This window comes from Rhea americana, unplaced genomic scaffold (genome assembly GCF_003343005.1).
Source record: "Rhea americana isolate MKP2758 unplaced genomic scaffold, rheAme1 scaffold_58, whole genome shotgun sequence".
NCBI classification, from domain to species: domain Eukaryota; kingdom Metazoa; phylum Chordata; class Aves; order Rheiformes; family Rheidae; genus Rhea; species Rhea americana.
Window position 1 is genome coordinate 2,442,220 of NW_028186734.1, and position 16,572 is coordinate 2,458,791.

At 37.0% G+C, this 16,572-nt stretch overlaps 1 protein-coding gene and 1 long non-coding RNA gene across 2 annotated transcripts in view; one reads left to right on the forward strand and one right to left on the reverse strand.

The window, feature by feature from the left end:
• The window catches only part of LOC146587598 (uncharacterized), a 543-nt gene extending 175 nt beyond the window's left edge, over positions 1-368 (forward strand). The window contains exons 2-3 of the long non-coding RNA XR_014897613.1: positions 16-95; positions 190-368. This is a non-coding gene — a long non-coding RNA (uncharacterized LOC146587598). The remainder of the gene's footprint in view (positions 1-15; positions 96-189) is intronic.
• A 9,949-nt stretch (positions 369-10,317) lies between these two features.
• LOC146587599 (myosin regulatory light chain 2, smooth muscle minor isoform) overlaps positions 10,318-16,572 on the reverse strand; it is a 6,675-nt gene continuing 420 nt past the window's right edge. Inside the window, exons 2-4 of the mRNA XM_085319321.1 lie at positions 12,343-12,540; positions 11,926-12,087; positions 10,318-10,827 (exon numbers count right to left, since the gene is read on the reverse strand). Coding sequence (XP_085175447.1) covers positions 10,655-10,827; positions 11,926-12,087; positions 12,343-12,526 — 519 coding nt within the window. The 5' untranslated portion in view covers positions 12,527-12,540 and the 3' untranslated portion in view covers positions 10,318-10,654. The remainder of the gene's footprint in view (positions 10,828-11,925; positions 12,088-12,342; positions 12,541-16,572) is intronic.

Consider the following 16,572-nt stretch of genomic DNA (forward strand, 5'->3'; position numbering starts at 1 on the left):
GTGTGTGTGTTGAAGATGGAGCCTTTGGTCGGCGTGCGCTGAAGCCTCTGCCAGTGCCCGCGAAGTTAGCAGGCTTGTAATGTCGTAGGAGTGAGGTAAACGAAGCTAAATCATTTGGCATTATACGGCCTGAATTAAAAAATGTAAGTTTTTTTTTATTTATTTTATTTTTTTCCTCCTTACGTTCAGCCTTCCTCACGTTTCACTTCAGGGCTCAGTGAAGCTCTGGTTTGTGTCTTCAGCTCTCGTGAATGAGTGCTCCAGCATCAACAGGTGTTAACGCTTGCGATAGCGTATGCGATCCCTTGAAGGCTTTCATTTTGCTTGTATTTCCTTCATAAGTGCAATGAAAAGGACTTTAATTTCTCTCTCTCTCTCTCTTTTTTTTTTTTTTTTTTTTTTTTTTTTTTTTTTTTACTAATGTAGGCGCTCAGAAAAGCAGAACACTAGTTCTTTTTACTGCTGCCCCGAGGATGGGGACTGAAATGACTTCATAAGAAATTGCTTGTTAGCCTGTGACCCAAATACTTCTACATTATTTGATTTTTTTTCTAAATGTAATGGTCATTCATAATTTATTTATGTTCCATAAAGCAATTGAGCTTCCGGAAGCTGCTCTTTAGTACCCAAAAGATTCTGAAATGCTGTCGGATGGAAAAGCTGTGCTGTTAGTTCATCATTCTCTTAAATCCATTCCTGCATTTTATCAGTGTTATTGGTATACGATTAGTATACATTGGTATCTTGGWATACAATAACTAAGAGAAAAGGAAAAAAAAAGATGAATAGACTTGCTGAAATAGCTGCTTATAGTTACAGAAGTAAATGCATTAAGTTGAGGAACTCAGCATAATGAAGATAATGTATACACTAAAAGCTGCTGTCCCAAATCAGAAGGTAGACACTTTAATTGCTAAAAGGGCCAAATTGCCCCCCCCCCCCCAGAAGAGTTATTTCAGACAGGCTGAGAATTTGGCCTAATTAATTCTAAGAATACTTGTTGAAGAATCTTACCATCTCTTTTCTTTAATTTGCCCCAAAATGTKATGGAGAAATGTTACTAAAGTTTGATGAATCAAGAGCATGGTCATGGAAAATGTGTTGGGGAAAAATACTCTGTACTTACTAGGTATAGCATGTAATTTCAGGATAATTATATGCAAAGTGTGAATGGCAGAAAAGCAGTGGAATTGACAAGATAGTAATAGAGGTACTCAAATACTCAGTGATAATGTTGAACAACTGAATTATATGTTTAATTGTGAAAATAGTTATTTAATTTTTTAAATTAACAGCTTTTCATCCATTACTTTATATTGAACCAGTGCTGCAAATACAGTATTGCATTACAGTGTGTGGTTTTCAGTCCATTAAAAGATGTTACATGAAACATATCAACATGTTTSTTGTTCCCAGTGTGTAACTTCTGGGGATGTAAGAATAGGTACAGTAATACTACTTGCGCCATATGATATCAGCTTCTAGTGATAAAATAGCCTGTCCGTCTGTCTCTCTCACTCTCAAGGCTTTTTTTTTCCTCTGATGTGTCATATCATAATGAAAGGAGAAGCAGTTGTTAAATATTCCATGTGTGATGTATATGTGTGTAACGTGTCAAGGGCTTTTAAAAATGGTTTAGTTTTACTTGATTTCAGTATTTGTGATGCAATTTAAGAAAGTTAAGGAACAAAATCAGATAYGTTTTGCCTTAAAATATTTGGAGAATATTTTTTACTCGAATGACTCTTTTTTTTTTTTTTTTTTTTCCCCAACAAACATGAGTTTTTATAAGCTATATTAGCTTGTGCTTCAGTCCTGAATTAAGAAGATCTGTTGTGGTGATCTCTCAGATGAATAGGGCACTGTTTGTAGTATTTAAACCTTGAGGTCTTGAGGACAGCCTTTGGGCCTCTTAAGGAGAGTGTTCTAGGAAGCACAGGGTTGAAATAGGTAGCTCTGATGCTAAGTGGTTTATCCAGCCTTTTGCCACCATAAGGTGCAAAGGGGCCCAGAGTCTTCTCATCCTGACCCAGGGAGCAGGAGTGAAGCATTTCAGCAACTCCTCTACAGAGTGAGTTTSTCATTGCCCACTTCCTTTGGGCAGACCAGGCTCTGGGAAGGGCTTCTGGGTCTAGTGAGTTCTCAGGATGTCAGTTGAAAGGGTACTACTTTAGCTGTTGGTACTATACCAAGAATTAGTGCCATCTAGTGAGGAGCTTTGTTTTTRTACAGAATTTGTTTTGTGGGCTGGGGAAAAAAGGATCACACTACCATATTGAGGAATATATGCCAAAAGGCTTTTTATTTCTCAGCACTGTACAGTTTTGTGTGTAAGACATAGAGAACAGCAATTAATTTAACCATTCTGAAAACATGATCAGATTTTTTTTTAAATGCTAAGCTCTTACTTAACTCCTTCAATTTTCTTCTTTCTGCTTTCTTGCATTACTCCTACCTTCTTTCTCATATATGCCAGTCCTATTTAAGGAGTCATTCTTCTTAAGCAATATGTATACAATTTTCYCATCCTGTCCCTCTAAAATATTCAGTTGCTTTAGTGCTGTTGAAATACTTTCCTAGATGTTTTTCTTGGATGGTCCAGAAGCCTTCAAAATTATCCATTTCATRTTTAAACTATACAGCTACTATTGACACTAAGCAATTTACAGTAAATATTTTTACTGCTTTCATTTAATTCTCTCAGTTYCTTTTTCTCCAACTCTACTGAATTATATAAGCTTGGTTGCCTAATGAAGCATGAACAGTCTTGTGTTATTTGATGCTTCTTTGTAAACCTAAGTGAACATTACAAGAACAGCTGTACTAGTTCACACTAAAAGTCTGTCTTGCCCAGTCTCGCCTAGCTGTAAAGGAGCTGCCTGGTCTGAATGTGGAAAGTGGGAGGCAAAGACTTGCTCATCCTTTGATGAGCTGCTGTTCCTATGGACTGTGTGCGCACTGTCTGCTCTGTAAAAGTAATCGTGCTCAGCTGTGGGAGCTGAGGAATGGGTTTGCTTGTTCGCGGTGATGGTGTATTTCTTGCTCACAGGATCATTCCTAGCAACTGCATTTGGCCATATACAACTACGAGGAGCACAGCGAGCTAGTCATGATTGCTCAGGGTGGAGTTTTGTTCACCGTTGAGATCACTGGATCTYCCTAAGAAGGGGAGAATCATTTACCATGACATTAAATGAGATTGTTCAAGATCTAGCCTGATTCTTCTGTAAGTCAGAAGTGGTCATTAAAGTGGTGATGGGAGATCCCAGCAACTGTGTTTTCTTACTCCTCCTTGCATCTCTAGGGGGGAAACCACTGGCGTGTGCTGCTGACTCCTCTGGTGTCTGATGCCTTCAAGAAACAAATAGATGCTGTCCAGTCTCCCCTACCAGTTCCCTGCAGGGTCTTTTGTTTTTGTTTGAGTTTCAGTGGTTTTCTTGTTTTACCTTCCACCCTTTCCCCTATGCATTTTTTTTTCCTGAAACTTGGAATCATTTCTCTATGCTTCCTTTCTTTTTTTGAAGAAGAGGGAGCACTTGGTGTTTTCAGYCTGGCTATCAGCCCATGGCTAAGGGGAGCACAACAGCAGTGGCCATATGCAGGTACTTGGGAAAGAACAAGAATTGTGGAAGCATATGATATCCTCCCTGAATCCTCTGCCAACCTCTTCTATAACTCACAGCAGGGCAGGGCAAAGCCATCCTGAACCTCATGTGGTATTCAATAACCCTGAAGAAATTCTTTCACAAGCTGGCCTAGTGTGTAATCCTTGAACTGATGTAAATTTAGCATCTGCAATATGCTTTGCAAAGGTTCTATTTACCTTCCTACTGCCTAAGAACCTTCCTTTATCTTATTTTAAACCTACCTATYGCTAGTTTTATTTGATGCCCTAGCCATCGTATTGGAGGAACTGATCAGGCTAGATTGTGTGCCCACCCCACCTGTGTTACATTTGGTTCTAGACAGCTCTTGCTCTCTATCCTGTCAGCTCTAGCAGACTGAGTCCTGCTTATGTAATTATTCTTGTACCTTTGGCCATCATAGATTTAAGACCAAGGGTATGTATGCATAGGAAACAAACAAAAAAAGACTCAAAAAGCAAGAACTAGAAGAGAAAGCACATTTTAAATTTTCACATGGAAATAAAAACTTAAAAAGTGTGAAACCTCAATAGCATGGAAGGTTTTACCAGTTAAGAGATTTTTCTGAGTGTATTATCACTGCTCAACAAAAATAGCAAATGCTAATTGAAGTGGTTTAGTATTGAGAGCACAATGCAAATTAAATACATGCACATTTCAATCAAAATATTAAGACAAWAAGTAGGTCCCAACAGTCATTTAAAAAAAGCATTTTGACAGTTATTCTCATCACCTAGTTTTGGGGACCAACCCTCTGCCTTTTCATCCCCTCCCTGATTTCTGGCTGGCATCTTTTGTCTGTGTCAAGCTATTGTATCAGAAATGTTCTGGAGTTTCTCCAATAATTCCAGTGCTGTGATCCAAAGGGAAAATGTTTGAAAAGCTGCAGGTGAAAGTARGGATTCTGAATGCATATCTTCTCCTGGTTCTTTCAGAGGGCCTGCGAGCAAGACTTCTGTCCAGCTTCTGGATATCCCATGTTTTCATTAAAAGAGCTCGTGAATAAAAATGGCTACTTACTACCTTCCCAGCTGACCCCTGCCCCAATGCTAATGCAGAGACATGAAAAATAAAGGCTCTTGGAGAATGTGCTGGAGTCTATAAATAAAAGGAAATATTWTGTCTCCATATTATAAATGAGAAGTAGCACTGGTCTTGACGTTCTGGTAGTTCCCAGTGTGCACGACAGARGGAAAAATGAGAACGTAAGCTCTTTAGAGCATCGTATGACAATGATATGCCAGTGCCAGAGCAATGGACAGAGCCTGAAGAAATGTAATGGAACATAAATAAATTAAAGGAAGCCAGTTTCTGTGAAGTGCTATAAAACAAGAGGAAAATGAAAAACCCCAATGTAATTATTTTAATCATCTGTAGGGTGATCATTTTATGAATGGGGACTGAAATGTAGTTGATGGGAGTATTGAGGGACTAGACTTGGCAGACAAGGTGCTCTTTTCCAGTAGTGCATTCCTGAGTCCAGAATCATTTATTTATAAGCTATAATATAAACACAAATGCTTTTAAAAAAATTGAGCTGTACTTCTTGGGTTGTTGATTTCTGCTAAGTGTTTTTTTTTTGTCCCTATTTACCTATTGTCTGTGTTAAAGAACTCACTGTATTGCATGCCTGTCTCTGTTTTCTGTCCCAGCTTTTTCCTTTTTTTTTTTTTTTTTGGCACTAGTTTATACAGAAGTACAGCCAACACTATGATTCCACAATGCTTATACATAAAGTGCAAAAATAAACAAGTGTTGATAAGGTATTCCTTGTAAGAAGAAACTTAAGCCTCCAATTTTGCAGACACAAACATAATTAATTCTACTAAACTTGAGCAGACTACAAGTTTAATTAGAGTTTGTGTATGTTCAATGTGTGAGTGTAAATAAAGAAGAAAACAATGTTCTCAGTGCCTAACTGGAGGCCTGGAATGGTATTTTAAMACATACCCAGAAAACAAGAAAGAAAGAGTGTATTCAGTCAGGTGTTTTGCATAAAAAGTATGCTATTACCAGTTTTCTTATTAGCTGATACCTATGAAAGWTTTGTTAGCTAATAGAATAATTTCAAGATCAGTGTGCCTCTTGTGGGGTAAGCATGCTAACAGTATGAAACCCATTGCTTTGGAGATTAATTAGTTCACAACTTAGGCAGAAAGGGATTCTGGCCATAATAAAGGACATGATATAGGGAAAAATAGCGCCTGTTAGATATTAAGTCAAGGCTTGAATTACTCATCTCTGATGTCAGTTCCTGTCTGTGCTAATTAAACCAACTGTATTTTAATAAATATTAAGAAAGGGCTCACAGTCCTCATACCAGCTCATTTGAATATGTTGAGGGCCACTGTTTCACACTGATTGGTAGCCTTTTMCAAAGAGATAGTATCTGTAATGTTCATAAGCAAAAAAAACATAAACGCACGTAGTTGTAGTATTTGTAACTGACTTCCAGGCTTCATCAGAAACATGAATCACCATTGCTTGGTGAAGGAGTCTGCCAGTATTAAGTTGTCAGCATTTTACATGAGGCATTTTGATACCTATTTTCTTAATTATATGCTTTCAAGTATAYATAAAAACATCTTTACCTAGATTTACTACATTCATGCAAACTACATGACCCCTTGAACCCTTTGATGCAAAGCCTACTATGTTCAGAAAATATTTCTGGGCATATTTATTTCTGTATTGTTGAAGGTTGCAATACAGGTATTTTTTTTAAAGGTCTATTGCAGGGATCCCCAAAGGCTGTGCTGTCACAGCAGCCTAGGTGCTCTGTCTACCCTTAGCAACTGAGCTCTCTCCTACCAGAAATAAGTGGTCCCAGGGAACAAAGAATGACATGTACAAGCCCACAGATGACAAGGAAAAATTGTGAAGATCTGCCATGTACTCCCTAACTTAATTGTAGGGCGCATTTTTTTTTTAAATGTATCCAAAGTTTAGAAAACAGGGATCCAGAGTTACTGCTCAGAGCATAACAAATATACACAGTGTGGATTTTTTTCCAGTATTACTTTTCAGCACTTYATAACAACTTAATTGGAAGTTGCATTTGAGGGAACTTTTACTGATTTCTCTTTTCTTCTACATTATTCCTGGCTTCTGTAATACTCTTCTTGTGCTCATACTGATTCTCACCATCATCCTGAATCACTTTTTTTGAAGGAGGACATCTAAAAATGACAGCAGAGTTTGAACAAATCAAAATAGGAGCATGGGTGCATATGCAATACCAACTGCAGATCAACTGCTGCTATCTAAAATGTTCCTGACTATTTGGGTTGTCACTCACCTGTTACTTGGGTTTTACATTGTCTGAATGCCTTCAATAGGGTAAAAGAGCTATTCACTGCTATTTGAAACGCCACGGGAAAGTATCAAATAATACATTAGTAATATTCCTGACTTAAGGCCATAGAGATGAGAAACATGTTTTGACAAGATTTCAAATACCTGCCAGCTTTGAAGACAAACATACTGGGCAGAATACAGGAGCATACTGTTACTGATGTCCTGTTGCAGGATGGGGCCTATGTTACACTTTATTTCCTAACATAGGATATTGAGCCTAGAAACAAGAATGCAAACTAAACATAGTTCCTAGATCAGTAATGAAACAGWTCCTTATTTAGATGTGTGTATTGACCACCTCTATGACATCAGTAAGTTGTTAAGCTAGTAATATTACGCTGACTTAATATCGTGAAATGCTTCAATTATTGATCACTGTATGATGTTTTATTTGCTTAAATGTAAAGTCCAGAAACAGGTGTATCCTGAGTAGTCAAAATGCTGCACATAAACAAGTATATCCAGCAACACTTGGGGGAAGGGGGAACAGAAGAAAACACTAGGCAAGCATATGCTGGCAGCACTTCATACAAACAGAATCCTCTGTAGATTTTCCTCATGAAGCTGCAGTACCTCTTTRGCTTCAATGTGACCTTCACAGATGTAGCCTCAGATCAGGGTAAATAGGTCATGTAAAATAAATTGCTGTTTTTCAGCAGGGCTACACAGGACACCATATATCATTGTAATTTTAAGACTATTAAACACGTGCATCAGCCTATGAAACTTTTTCATTACAAGCTTAGTTTACCATAGAGTTTAGAGACCATTGTATACGAACCCCAAGGGAGAGAAGATTAGGTTCCAATATTTTGACTGCAGAATGCTAAGTCTAAGTCATCAAAATCTCAAACTGTTTCAATGACCACAGTTATTTTTATTTTTGGAAGTGGATTATTGATGACGCATACCTACCGCTCTAGGCACATGGCCTCAGCTGTTGGCACATTCCTAGCTGCCTAGCTACAAAATGCATCTGATGCTCTTATTTGGTCCCTTGGCTGTGTTGGCTCATAGCCTTGCAGCAGTTAAGGATTTTGTGTTCACTTTTGCCAGTTGACTGGTCTTCTGCATTGCAGTATGGCTACTAAGGAAACCTGAGCTTGAAAGGTGTTAGTTGTACTTGAACAACCTTGGAAATTCTTACTCAGCAAGATGTCTCTTCCTGAGAAGGTATCTTCACAACTAACATAATTCCCTATCCCCAACTTTCATCAGAAAAAGCAGTCAGAGTAACACCTGCACAATGTGACAACAAACAAAGCAGTAGTGTTCCACATTGCAGCTGGCTATTGAAATGTGCAGCAACAAGGAAAATTTTCAAGTGGACAGTATCTATCTCAAGGATAACAGATTCTAAGTAACTCAAGTAATCATCATACGTATCATCTAAAATTCACTGCTCTTCAGCAGTAGTTTTCAGAAAGAAAAATCCAGGTTGTTCTTGTCTGCCTCTGATTGCTCAGTGTAATTACTAGCACCTAAAGTTGACTGATAAGATCATGAAAAGGAATGCTTGCAACAGAACTGAAAACTTGCTGAATCTTACACCATTTAGACATTAAAAAAAGATAGTATTCTAACATYCATCCTTAATGGAGGCTGCTTACGTATATATAGACATACTGAATTGCACAGATGTGACAAGAGTAGCCCACAGTAGTCACAGGGTAACTGTTCTTCAATTTAACATTACATAGCAACATTTAGGCAGTATGKTTTTTTTCCCCTAGATCTCAACATTGTTTTCTTTGTGACAAGGGCATTGTAGGTGAAAGCTTTACTGTATTAGTAATCTGGCTTGGGGGGCAGGAGGGGGAAGGAACCACCTTCTGCTAGAATCTTGCAGACATTCCAAGGCAGTATACCACTGCAATGGTATGAGCACAGAGATTGTTTAAAAAATAATCCTTTGGAAAAACAAACAAACAAAAAAAAAAAGCAGATGTAGTAGTCTGAAGTATTAGTTAATATAAGTAGTCCAGGTAGGAGGAAAGAAAAAAGAAAAGTGTTAGTGACTAAAACACATGGTTGGAAAAARGATGGAAGAAAACTTATTTTAACTAAGCACAGAAGTAGAAGAAACCACCCAGGAAAAGCAGGGAAGAGGGGAAAAAACAAACMAACCAACCAACCCATACACACACCTGACACTCAAACTAAGCCTACTGAATATATTTTGTAAAATAACTACTTTGCAAAGGTRAAGTGAGATCACCTTCAAGAATGGCCATGCTGTAAACACAAGATTAAGAAATAAAAGTCTTCAATGATATTAGATAGCAAATGAGACAACCACTACTGCCTATATTAGCATCCAGGGACATTTCATGCTGCCCCAGCCTTTATAAATCCTTCAGTGAAATTCCTATTCCTTTTGGCCTTTAAATCATGGGAAGTAGGGGTTCCTGCTTAAGACATAATTGCTTAAATATGTAAGCAATTAAATTCTCCTCATGTTTTTAGCCTGTAGTAGCTAGAGAATTAGACATATGCAAAGACAAGGTCATTTGGAGAACTGAGAGAAYTAACTTTGTCTTTTTAGTTTTCAGGACAATGGTATCCTTAACAACTGTTTTTGTAGGAATTAATCTTCTCTGCTTAATAGCCCTTTTATTAACAACATGTAGCTGAGGAAAATGCAGACTCATTTAAGAAATGAGAGGGACTTTATCTCATATATGGTTTTGCCAAGTTAATTCTCAGAGCTACTTTGCCCCCATTCTCACAAATGCATTAGCTGCAGAACAATAAAGCTTTATGTGGGCTTGCTGATCAAGTATTGCTTTAATTAGTGCCAGCACAGACACTTTACTCAAGAGAAAAATTCCTTTACACAAGCTTTCTTCAACTGCGGGGGGAAGGGGGGGGGTAATTCCCACATACTATCAGCTTAAAAACTTAACAAAYAGGAATATAAACTTGGACATGAAAATATCTCTAAACACTAGCAATCTTAGAAGAAAAAGATAAACAGGAAGTCTGAAGCTATCTTACATGTTTAATAATCATAAATGCATTTTGCTGACCACTATGCAATTGTAGAGATCTTCCTCAACCATTTCTATGGCTAACTACATATGCTAATCAGATTCCACTTCAAAAACTGAGAGAGCAAACTTCTATACCTGTGYTTTTAAAGATATTATCATTTATGGCTAGGAGCATTTTATAACTCTAACATTGAGCAAATCAGATAGTGAAAATGAGTTTTCTAGCTTGTCTTGCAACTGCAAATCAAATATGATTAACATACCTTCATAAATGCATAATAGATGTTTATCTCCCCACAAAATAGTCTGAGGTAGTCACAAAATTTGAGGTATTTTATCTATATAGCAATCTTTATTTCAAAATGGCATTCATTACAAAAGTGTAAAAATCCAGCTAAACCAGAAACATTGAGATTATTTTCCTGGGCTTTCACGTTCACATATCTTTGTCCCCATATCCTTTTCCTCACAATATTTTCCCCATTTCCAGTCTGATTATACAGGTGCAAGTGTGCCTAGATGGCCTGGAATAGATAAATACATTAAGAAAGGCAAAAGCTGTAAAGCTAAATGCATGCAACAAGTTCTACCAGGAAAAAAAGCCCTCAAAAATAAACGTAAGTGAAAGGTAGAGATATCTGCAGTTATCAGGAATTTTGCTCAGTCATCCTTATCTTTTGCTCCATGTTTAAGGATACGTGTGAACTCAATGTAGTTGAAATTCCCCTTTTTGTCAATTGGTGCCTCTCTGTAGAGCTCATCTACCTCTTCATCTGTAAACCTGTCTCCCATAGTTGTCAGCAGCTCTCTCAGGTAGTCTTCTTGAATAAACCCTAGAATGCAATGTAGAGAGGAAATAAGAAATAACTTTATTTATAGGATGTAACAGCAGGATTTTTTTGTTTTAAATTGTCTCAAACAAAACCTACTGGCTTTGTTGCAGTATGAAAACAAAGTCATTAAATCCTGTTTAAGTAAATATTTATTCAACAGAGAAAGCGCACAAGTCTGTCAAAGTATACATTCACAAAAGCAGTGATAATGTTCRGCTGTACTTAGTAAGAATGGACTATAACCATAATTGCCAGATAATTACAAGCATCCAATTAAATCTCATAACAATTTGCATGGTTTCATTTCTTCAAATAAATGCGATTTTATGACCTGAATGTGTTGTTTCAAATATACAAATTGTCAGAATATAGAGATAGGACATTCCTCCCAAYAGGAGGCCTATATTCCCAAATATTACTGATAGTCTTTTAGCAAGTGTGTATTCTACACACAGGCAACTCATTTGCTTTAATCCTTCCTAATGAAGGGCACCTAATAAAAATGGATCAAACTTGACAGTATTTGACATTGTGCACAAAATAAAGGAAGTATGAAGTATTTCAAAGATTCAGAACTTATCTTCAGATCAGTGACAAAACTTGGATTTATCATACTGGCTGCAAAGAATACATTTGGGTATTATTATTTAAATAAGCAGTCTTCTATAACCCATGATTCCTTTCTTCCATCATGAACCTAATTACCTCCTTTTTTTGTATTAGTTTTCTTTTCAAGGCAGCTTAATATAGACACAGGCTGTTAACAGAAGTTCTCCATAAAGGCCCCACAGCTTTGAAGACAATGGGTAGTTCCCTTAGAAAAGTCATCATAAGAGCAACTTTTAAGTTAAGAAAAATTTAAGTGATGGTTCCTGATCAACCCATTTTTTTCCTACTGCCGGAAAAATAGAATGGAAGTGCAAGAAGTCTTGGATTAGTGTTTAAAAAGGTAATTTCAGTTACTGAAAAAATATGGCAATTTTTAGCTTGCAAAAATTAGAATTTTCAGAGTTAAATTCTAACTGTATCTTCTATGAATACAAGTATTTATTGTTACATATAAAGCAAAACATGTTCACTGTTATTTTATCTACTTACCTGTTGCTTCTTCATCAAAGCAAGCAAAAGCATTTCTGATTACATCTTCTGGGTCTGTGCCATTTAACTTCTCTCCAAACATTGTGAGGAACATGGTGAAGTTTATGGGGCCTGGAGCCTCATTCATCATGGCATCTAGGTATTCATCTGTTGGATTCTTTCCTACAATGAATATATACAAAGCTTAAAAAAAAAATTCAAGATAAGACCAAATGGATGAAATGTTTTAATTTATATCAGTAGCATATTTCATAGATTTTTGTCTAGTTTTTTTTCACAGCTGATTTAGAGTTGTGGTAACAGCTCCCCCCARAAAACCAATGCAGTAAGCTAGCAAATGCTTTGATGGACAGAAGAGACCTGTTAGTTTGATAGATAATTAGCAGAACCCCAGCTCACCCCTCCCCAAGATATTACCAAGGGAGGCAAGCATATCGTGCAAGTCTTCTTTGTCAATGAAGCCATCCCTGTTCTGATCAATCATGTTGAAGGCCTCTTTGAATTCTTGAATCTGTGACTGATCAAACATTGCAAATACATTGGAAGTGGCACGCTGAGGGCGCTTCTTGGTGGTCTTCGTCTTTGCCCTTTTGCTAGACATGTTGGCTGTTGGTTCTAGAGACACAGAAACACATCTAAGATTTAGCCTTATTAAATGAGATTACAATTCTTCAGGAAAGAAACAGATGAAATTATATAAAGTTCCAAATTATAAACAGATACTCCAAATAMACGCTTATTTTAAATCTTCTCTTATATTTTCTTTATAGTCTTTTAGAATTCAGAAAAATACCATGTTAGACCAATACCCCATGCTTCTATTTCTGGTTCAGTAAGCTATCTGCATCTCACAAATTAAGAAGAGGATATATATGGCAGGTTAGGAGGCACTGCTGACCTACCATGTAGAAGCTCCTGCTCACCTGGCATAGTAATAAATGATTAAGTAAATCAAACTAATACTTGGAGGGAAAGGTGTTCTTAACACTGAATTACATTTTGTTAGAATAGCTGTTGTTAAAGGAACAGGATGTCTCAGGACACAGAATGACCCTGAAGAGAGCCTAATGTTTTTGTGAAGGTTTCTGAGCAAGGAGGAAAAGGGGGGGGGGGGGGNGGGAAGGAAAAGGACACTAACTTAGTTCAAAACCAGAACACTGCATTGTTTCTCTGTTACACACTTAAGACAGAAATATAACAGTATATTTGCATACGTATTTTTTTGATGAATTGTTGTAACTTAAAAACAAATTGCTTGAAGATTCTAAAGTCTTTAGACTTTAGAACTTTTTTCATCTGTTTTACAGTACTTTAAAAAGCTTTCTGTATTAGAAATAYTCATTTCATTGTTTCCACTTGAGCTGTCAAATGAAGTGAACAATTTCTAGTTTGATGTTATAGCATTAATATAACAATCTGAACAAAAGTGAGGCTTACAAGTTAACAGTTTATATTTAGATAATCGGGGAAGATTATCTATTATTGATAGTACAAATACAAAAATCTGACTCACTGAAATGCAAATGTGAAGACTTCAATATTGCTACTGGACAGAATAAGGTAGCCCTTGTTTACCAATGATTCTAAAAGCCTTCTTGTATACATCTAGGCCTTTTTATTTTATCCGATGTAAAAGTAGTCCACACTACTGTAATCTCTTCTTTCATTTTCCCAAACCAAGCATTACCCAAACCAGACTCTCCTCACCCTTGATTTTAGGGTAAGCACTTATGACATTAATTCTTCATGTTCCAAGATACTCAGGTTTTACTTGTAGTTCCAAGATTACAGTATATTACCAGTCGTCAATCTACATAGCTTTTTCTGTTTGTAGAAATTATCTGGTCATAAATGCAATTCTAAATAGAGTCACAGAACAATTGTAGTAATTTCTCAGTTTGCTCGCAGTTGCTAGCTTTTCAGGAGTCCAACTTAAAAGAAAGACCAAAATCACTAACTTTATTTTCATTCTTTTTAAAGAATGAATCAAAGCAGAATAACTACCTTAAGCTATCAATCAATCCAATACACATGCAAGATATTTTTTTAAGCCATTTTTACCTTGCTTTGCATCAGATACAGAAGGCACTGTACCAAGCATCTGGATCATAAATGGATATTCCATAGTTGCGTCCTTCTCAGTATGTCTGCGAACACTGTTACTGTTTTCCTCTTCTAATTCTGCACTTAAATCTTATGTTCACATACAACGTTCTTCTGACGTATAAAACAATTATGCCCTGAACTAAAAATAGTCTGTGAAATGCAACTGTGCATCATTTAACAGCACTGAAGTTCTCTTCATTACATTCACTAACCACAAGCTCTTTGCAATGTTTGGACTCCAACAACATTTCAGCAAATACATATGAACTTGACAACTAAATACACTGAGATAGCTCATAATAAATACGAACTCCTGACATCTAGATGTGCCTGAAGACAGTTGACAACAGAGGTAGTTTTAGCTTTCGAGCTGTAGTCAAAAGTTGTACATAACTTTAGTCRTTTTCTTACCTCAGTACAGGCTCACAACTTGCTGTTAAATTCTGAATCACTGATTAAAAATTCCACTACCTAAAATAGTCAGTTATCTGATAACAGCTGTTCCCTGAAGTAATCCACAATTTTCAGGATAATGACTATTCAAAGTAAATTGAAAAAAGGTTATTTTGTATGCATTGTAAAGCAGTATTCCCAGCAAGCCCAGACAGCTACTACCTGCTATTTTCTCCTGAACAATTAAGCGAGAGGAGATAACAAAAGCTGGGTGCTCTTGCTTATAGCTATGCATTGTGGAAAAGAAAACATTTTTTAAAAAGAAATCCTGTTCAGAAATTGCCATATCAGATTCTTATACTAAAAAAAGTGAAAAACACATATTCAGCAGTAGCAATATTTTCCCAGTTTCTCAAAAACAAGACTTTGGAGACAGCCAAACAGAACGTAAGCTTCTGAGTGCAACAGTCATGCCTTCTATGAGTCTCAGCCTGCTTATAGAAAAATATGATTTCACAAGATTATAGCATGTTTCAGCACAATCTTGGTGCAACTATGCCTGAAATACTACATTACACCACACAGCATTGGGAACCTATTTCTAAGAGGGGGTTGACAAACAAGAATAAGTCGTCCCCCCCCCCCAAAAAAAAAAAAAAAAAAACACCACCACACACAAGGAAGCCAGTCCAATCCAGTGAGCCAAAGAGACTGATATATAATATAAAAGTTCAAGGATTTTTAGTGTGTGTTATGTCTGTAGGTGTAACAGAGAAACATACAGTGAGTGAGAACAACCTCATCTGAGTCAAACACAAGACTCACTATTTTTGACAAGAATATTATTTGATCTGATAAACATACAAGTTTTTTTTTTTTTTTTAAACTACTTTTGGAACAGGAATAGGGTAACTTTAGGTTGAAAATAGGAAGAGTTCAGTTGATAAAAATGGAAGTATTTCACACTGGATAGTACAAATAATGACAGGCAGATTTAGTGTCTGCCTAATACTAACACGCACTGAATGGTCTGGGCCTTGTTTTGGAAGCTGTTCAAGAARCTTCCTGTGGAAAAATCTTTGCTTAAGAGATCACTTATTTCTGACAACACAGTATTTAGGTATTTTTTTTTCCACATTAAGAAAATTAGTAAATTGCAGGCACTGGACTAAGGGGTATTAACATCACTATGCTGCTTGTCTTATTATTTGCTTAGTCAAGTACTAGCAATGAACATCAAACTGCAGAAGCTCAGGAAGTCATCTTATGCTCCTCACCTCTGGGAAAAAGGTAAATCCCAGTAAGAGAAGAAATTAGCCATCAGTGAGTCTGAGCCAAACAAAAGTTGTGAAACATTACATCCTGTTAACAGTGGTGAACGTTGGCTGTTGTGTGATCAGAAGTTATGCTTTTAGAAGACAGTCTAGCTTTTGAACACAAWTTTTTTTAGTAATGTGAATGCCTATCACTCAAAAAAATAAAAAAGAAAATAGTACTGAATATTTTAACACTACTAATCATTTGGGAAACTTACTAATTTTTGAAGAGTGAAGGGAATTGCTATATCTAATTCACAAGTCAAGCTCAAAGCTAAAACCAGAGTTCTATTAATTACATTAGATATAACCAACCACTCATCACAGTTTAGATGATATCAGAAAGAGCTGAGAAGACCCGGGCCCTCTCYAGCAGTCTGTTAACGCTTATTATATAGAGCAGATAACACTATGTAGCCTCGAAAGCCATCTTAACACATTCTTCAATAACAAGCTTTTCTTAAACTCTTAAATAAATAYCATCAAACCCGCTTGAAAATTCAGTTCTTCTAACCCGAGAAAGCCTGTGTTTACAATTTAGAAAGTGAAACTCGTTATGAATTAGCGGTAATAGTCTGGCAGCCGGGATTATTTCAGACATAAATACACTCTTTCTTGCCTGCAGTCTCTTCTGCTAAGCCATCTTTTCCGACTGCACAAGCTCTCAGACTTGTTCTTCCCTGCCTCTAACAGCGGCTGACAAAGGGCTGAGAAGGGTTTAGCGTGGCTACGACCTTGTACCACCTGCGTACAGCTCCGCGGCTAACAGGAGCCCGGCGACCCGCACCAGCCGCCTCCGCCAAAGGCCCCGCATCCTGCGGCCTGCCCCGGG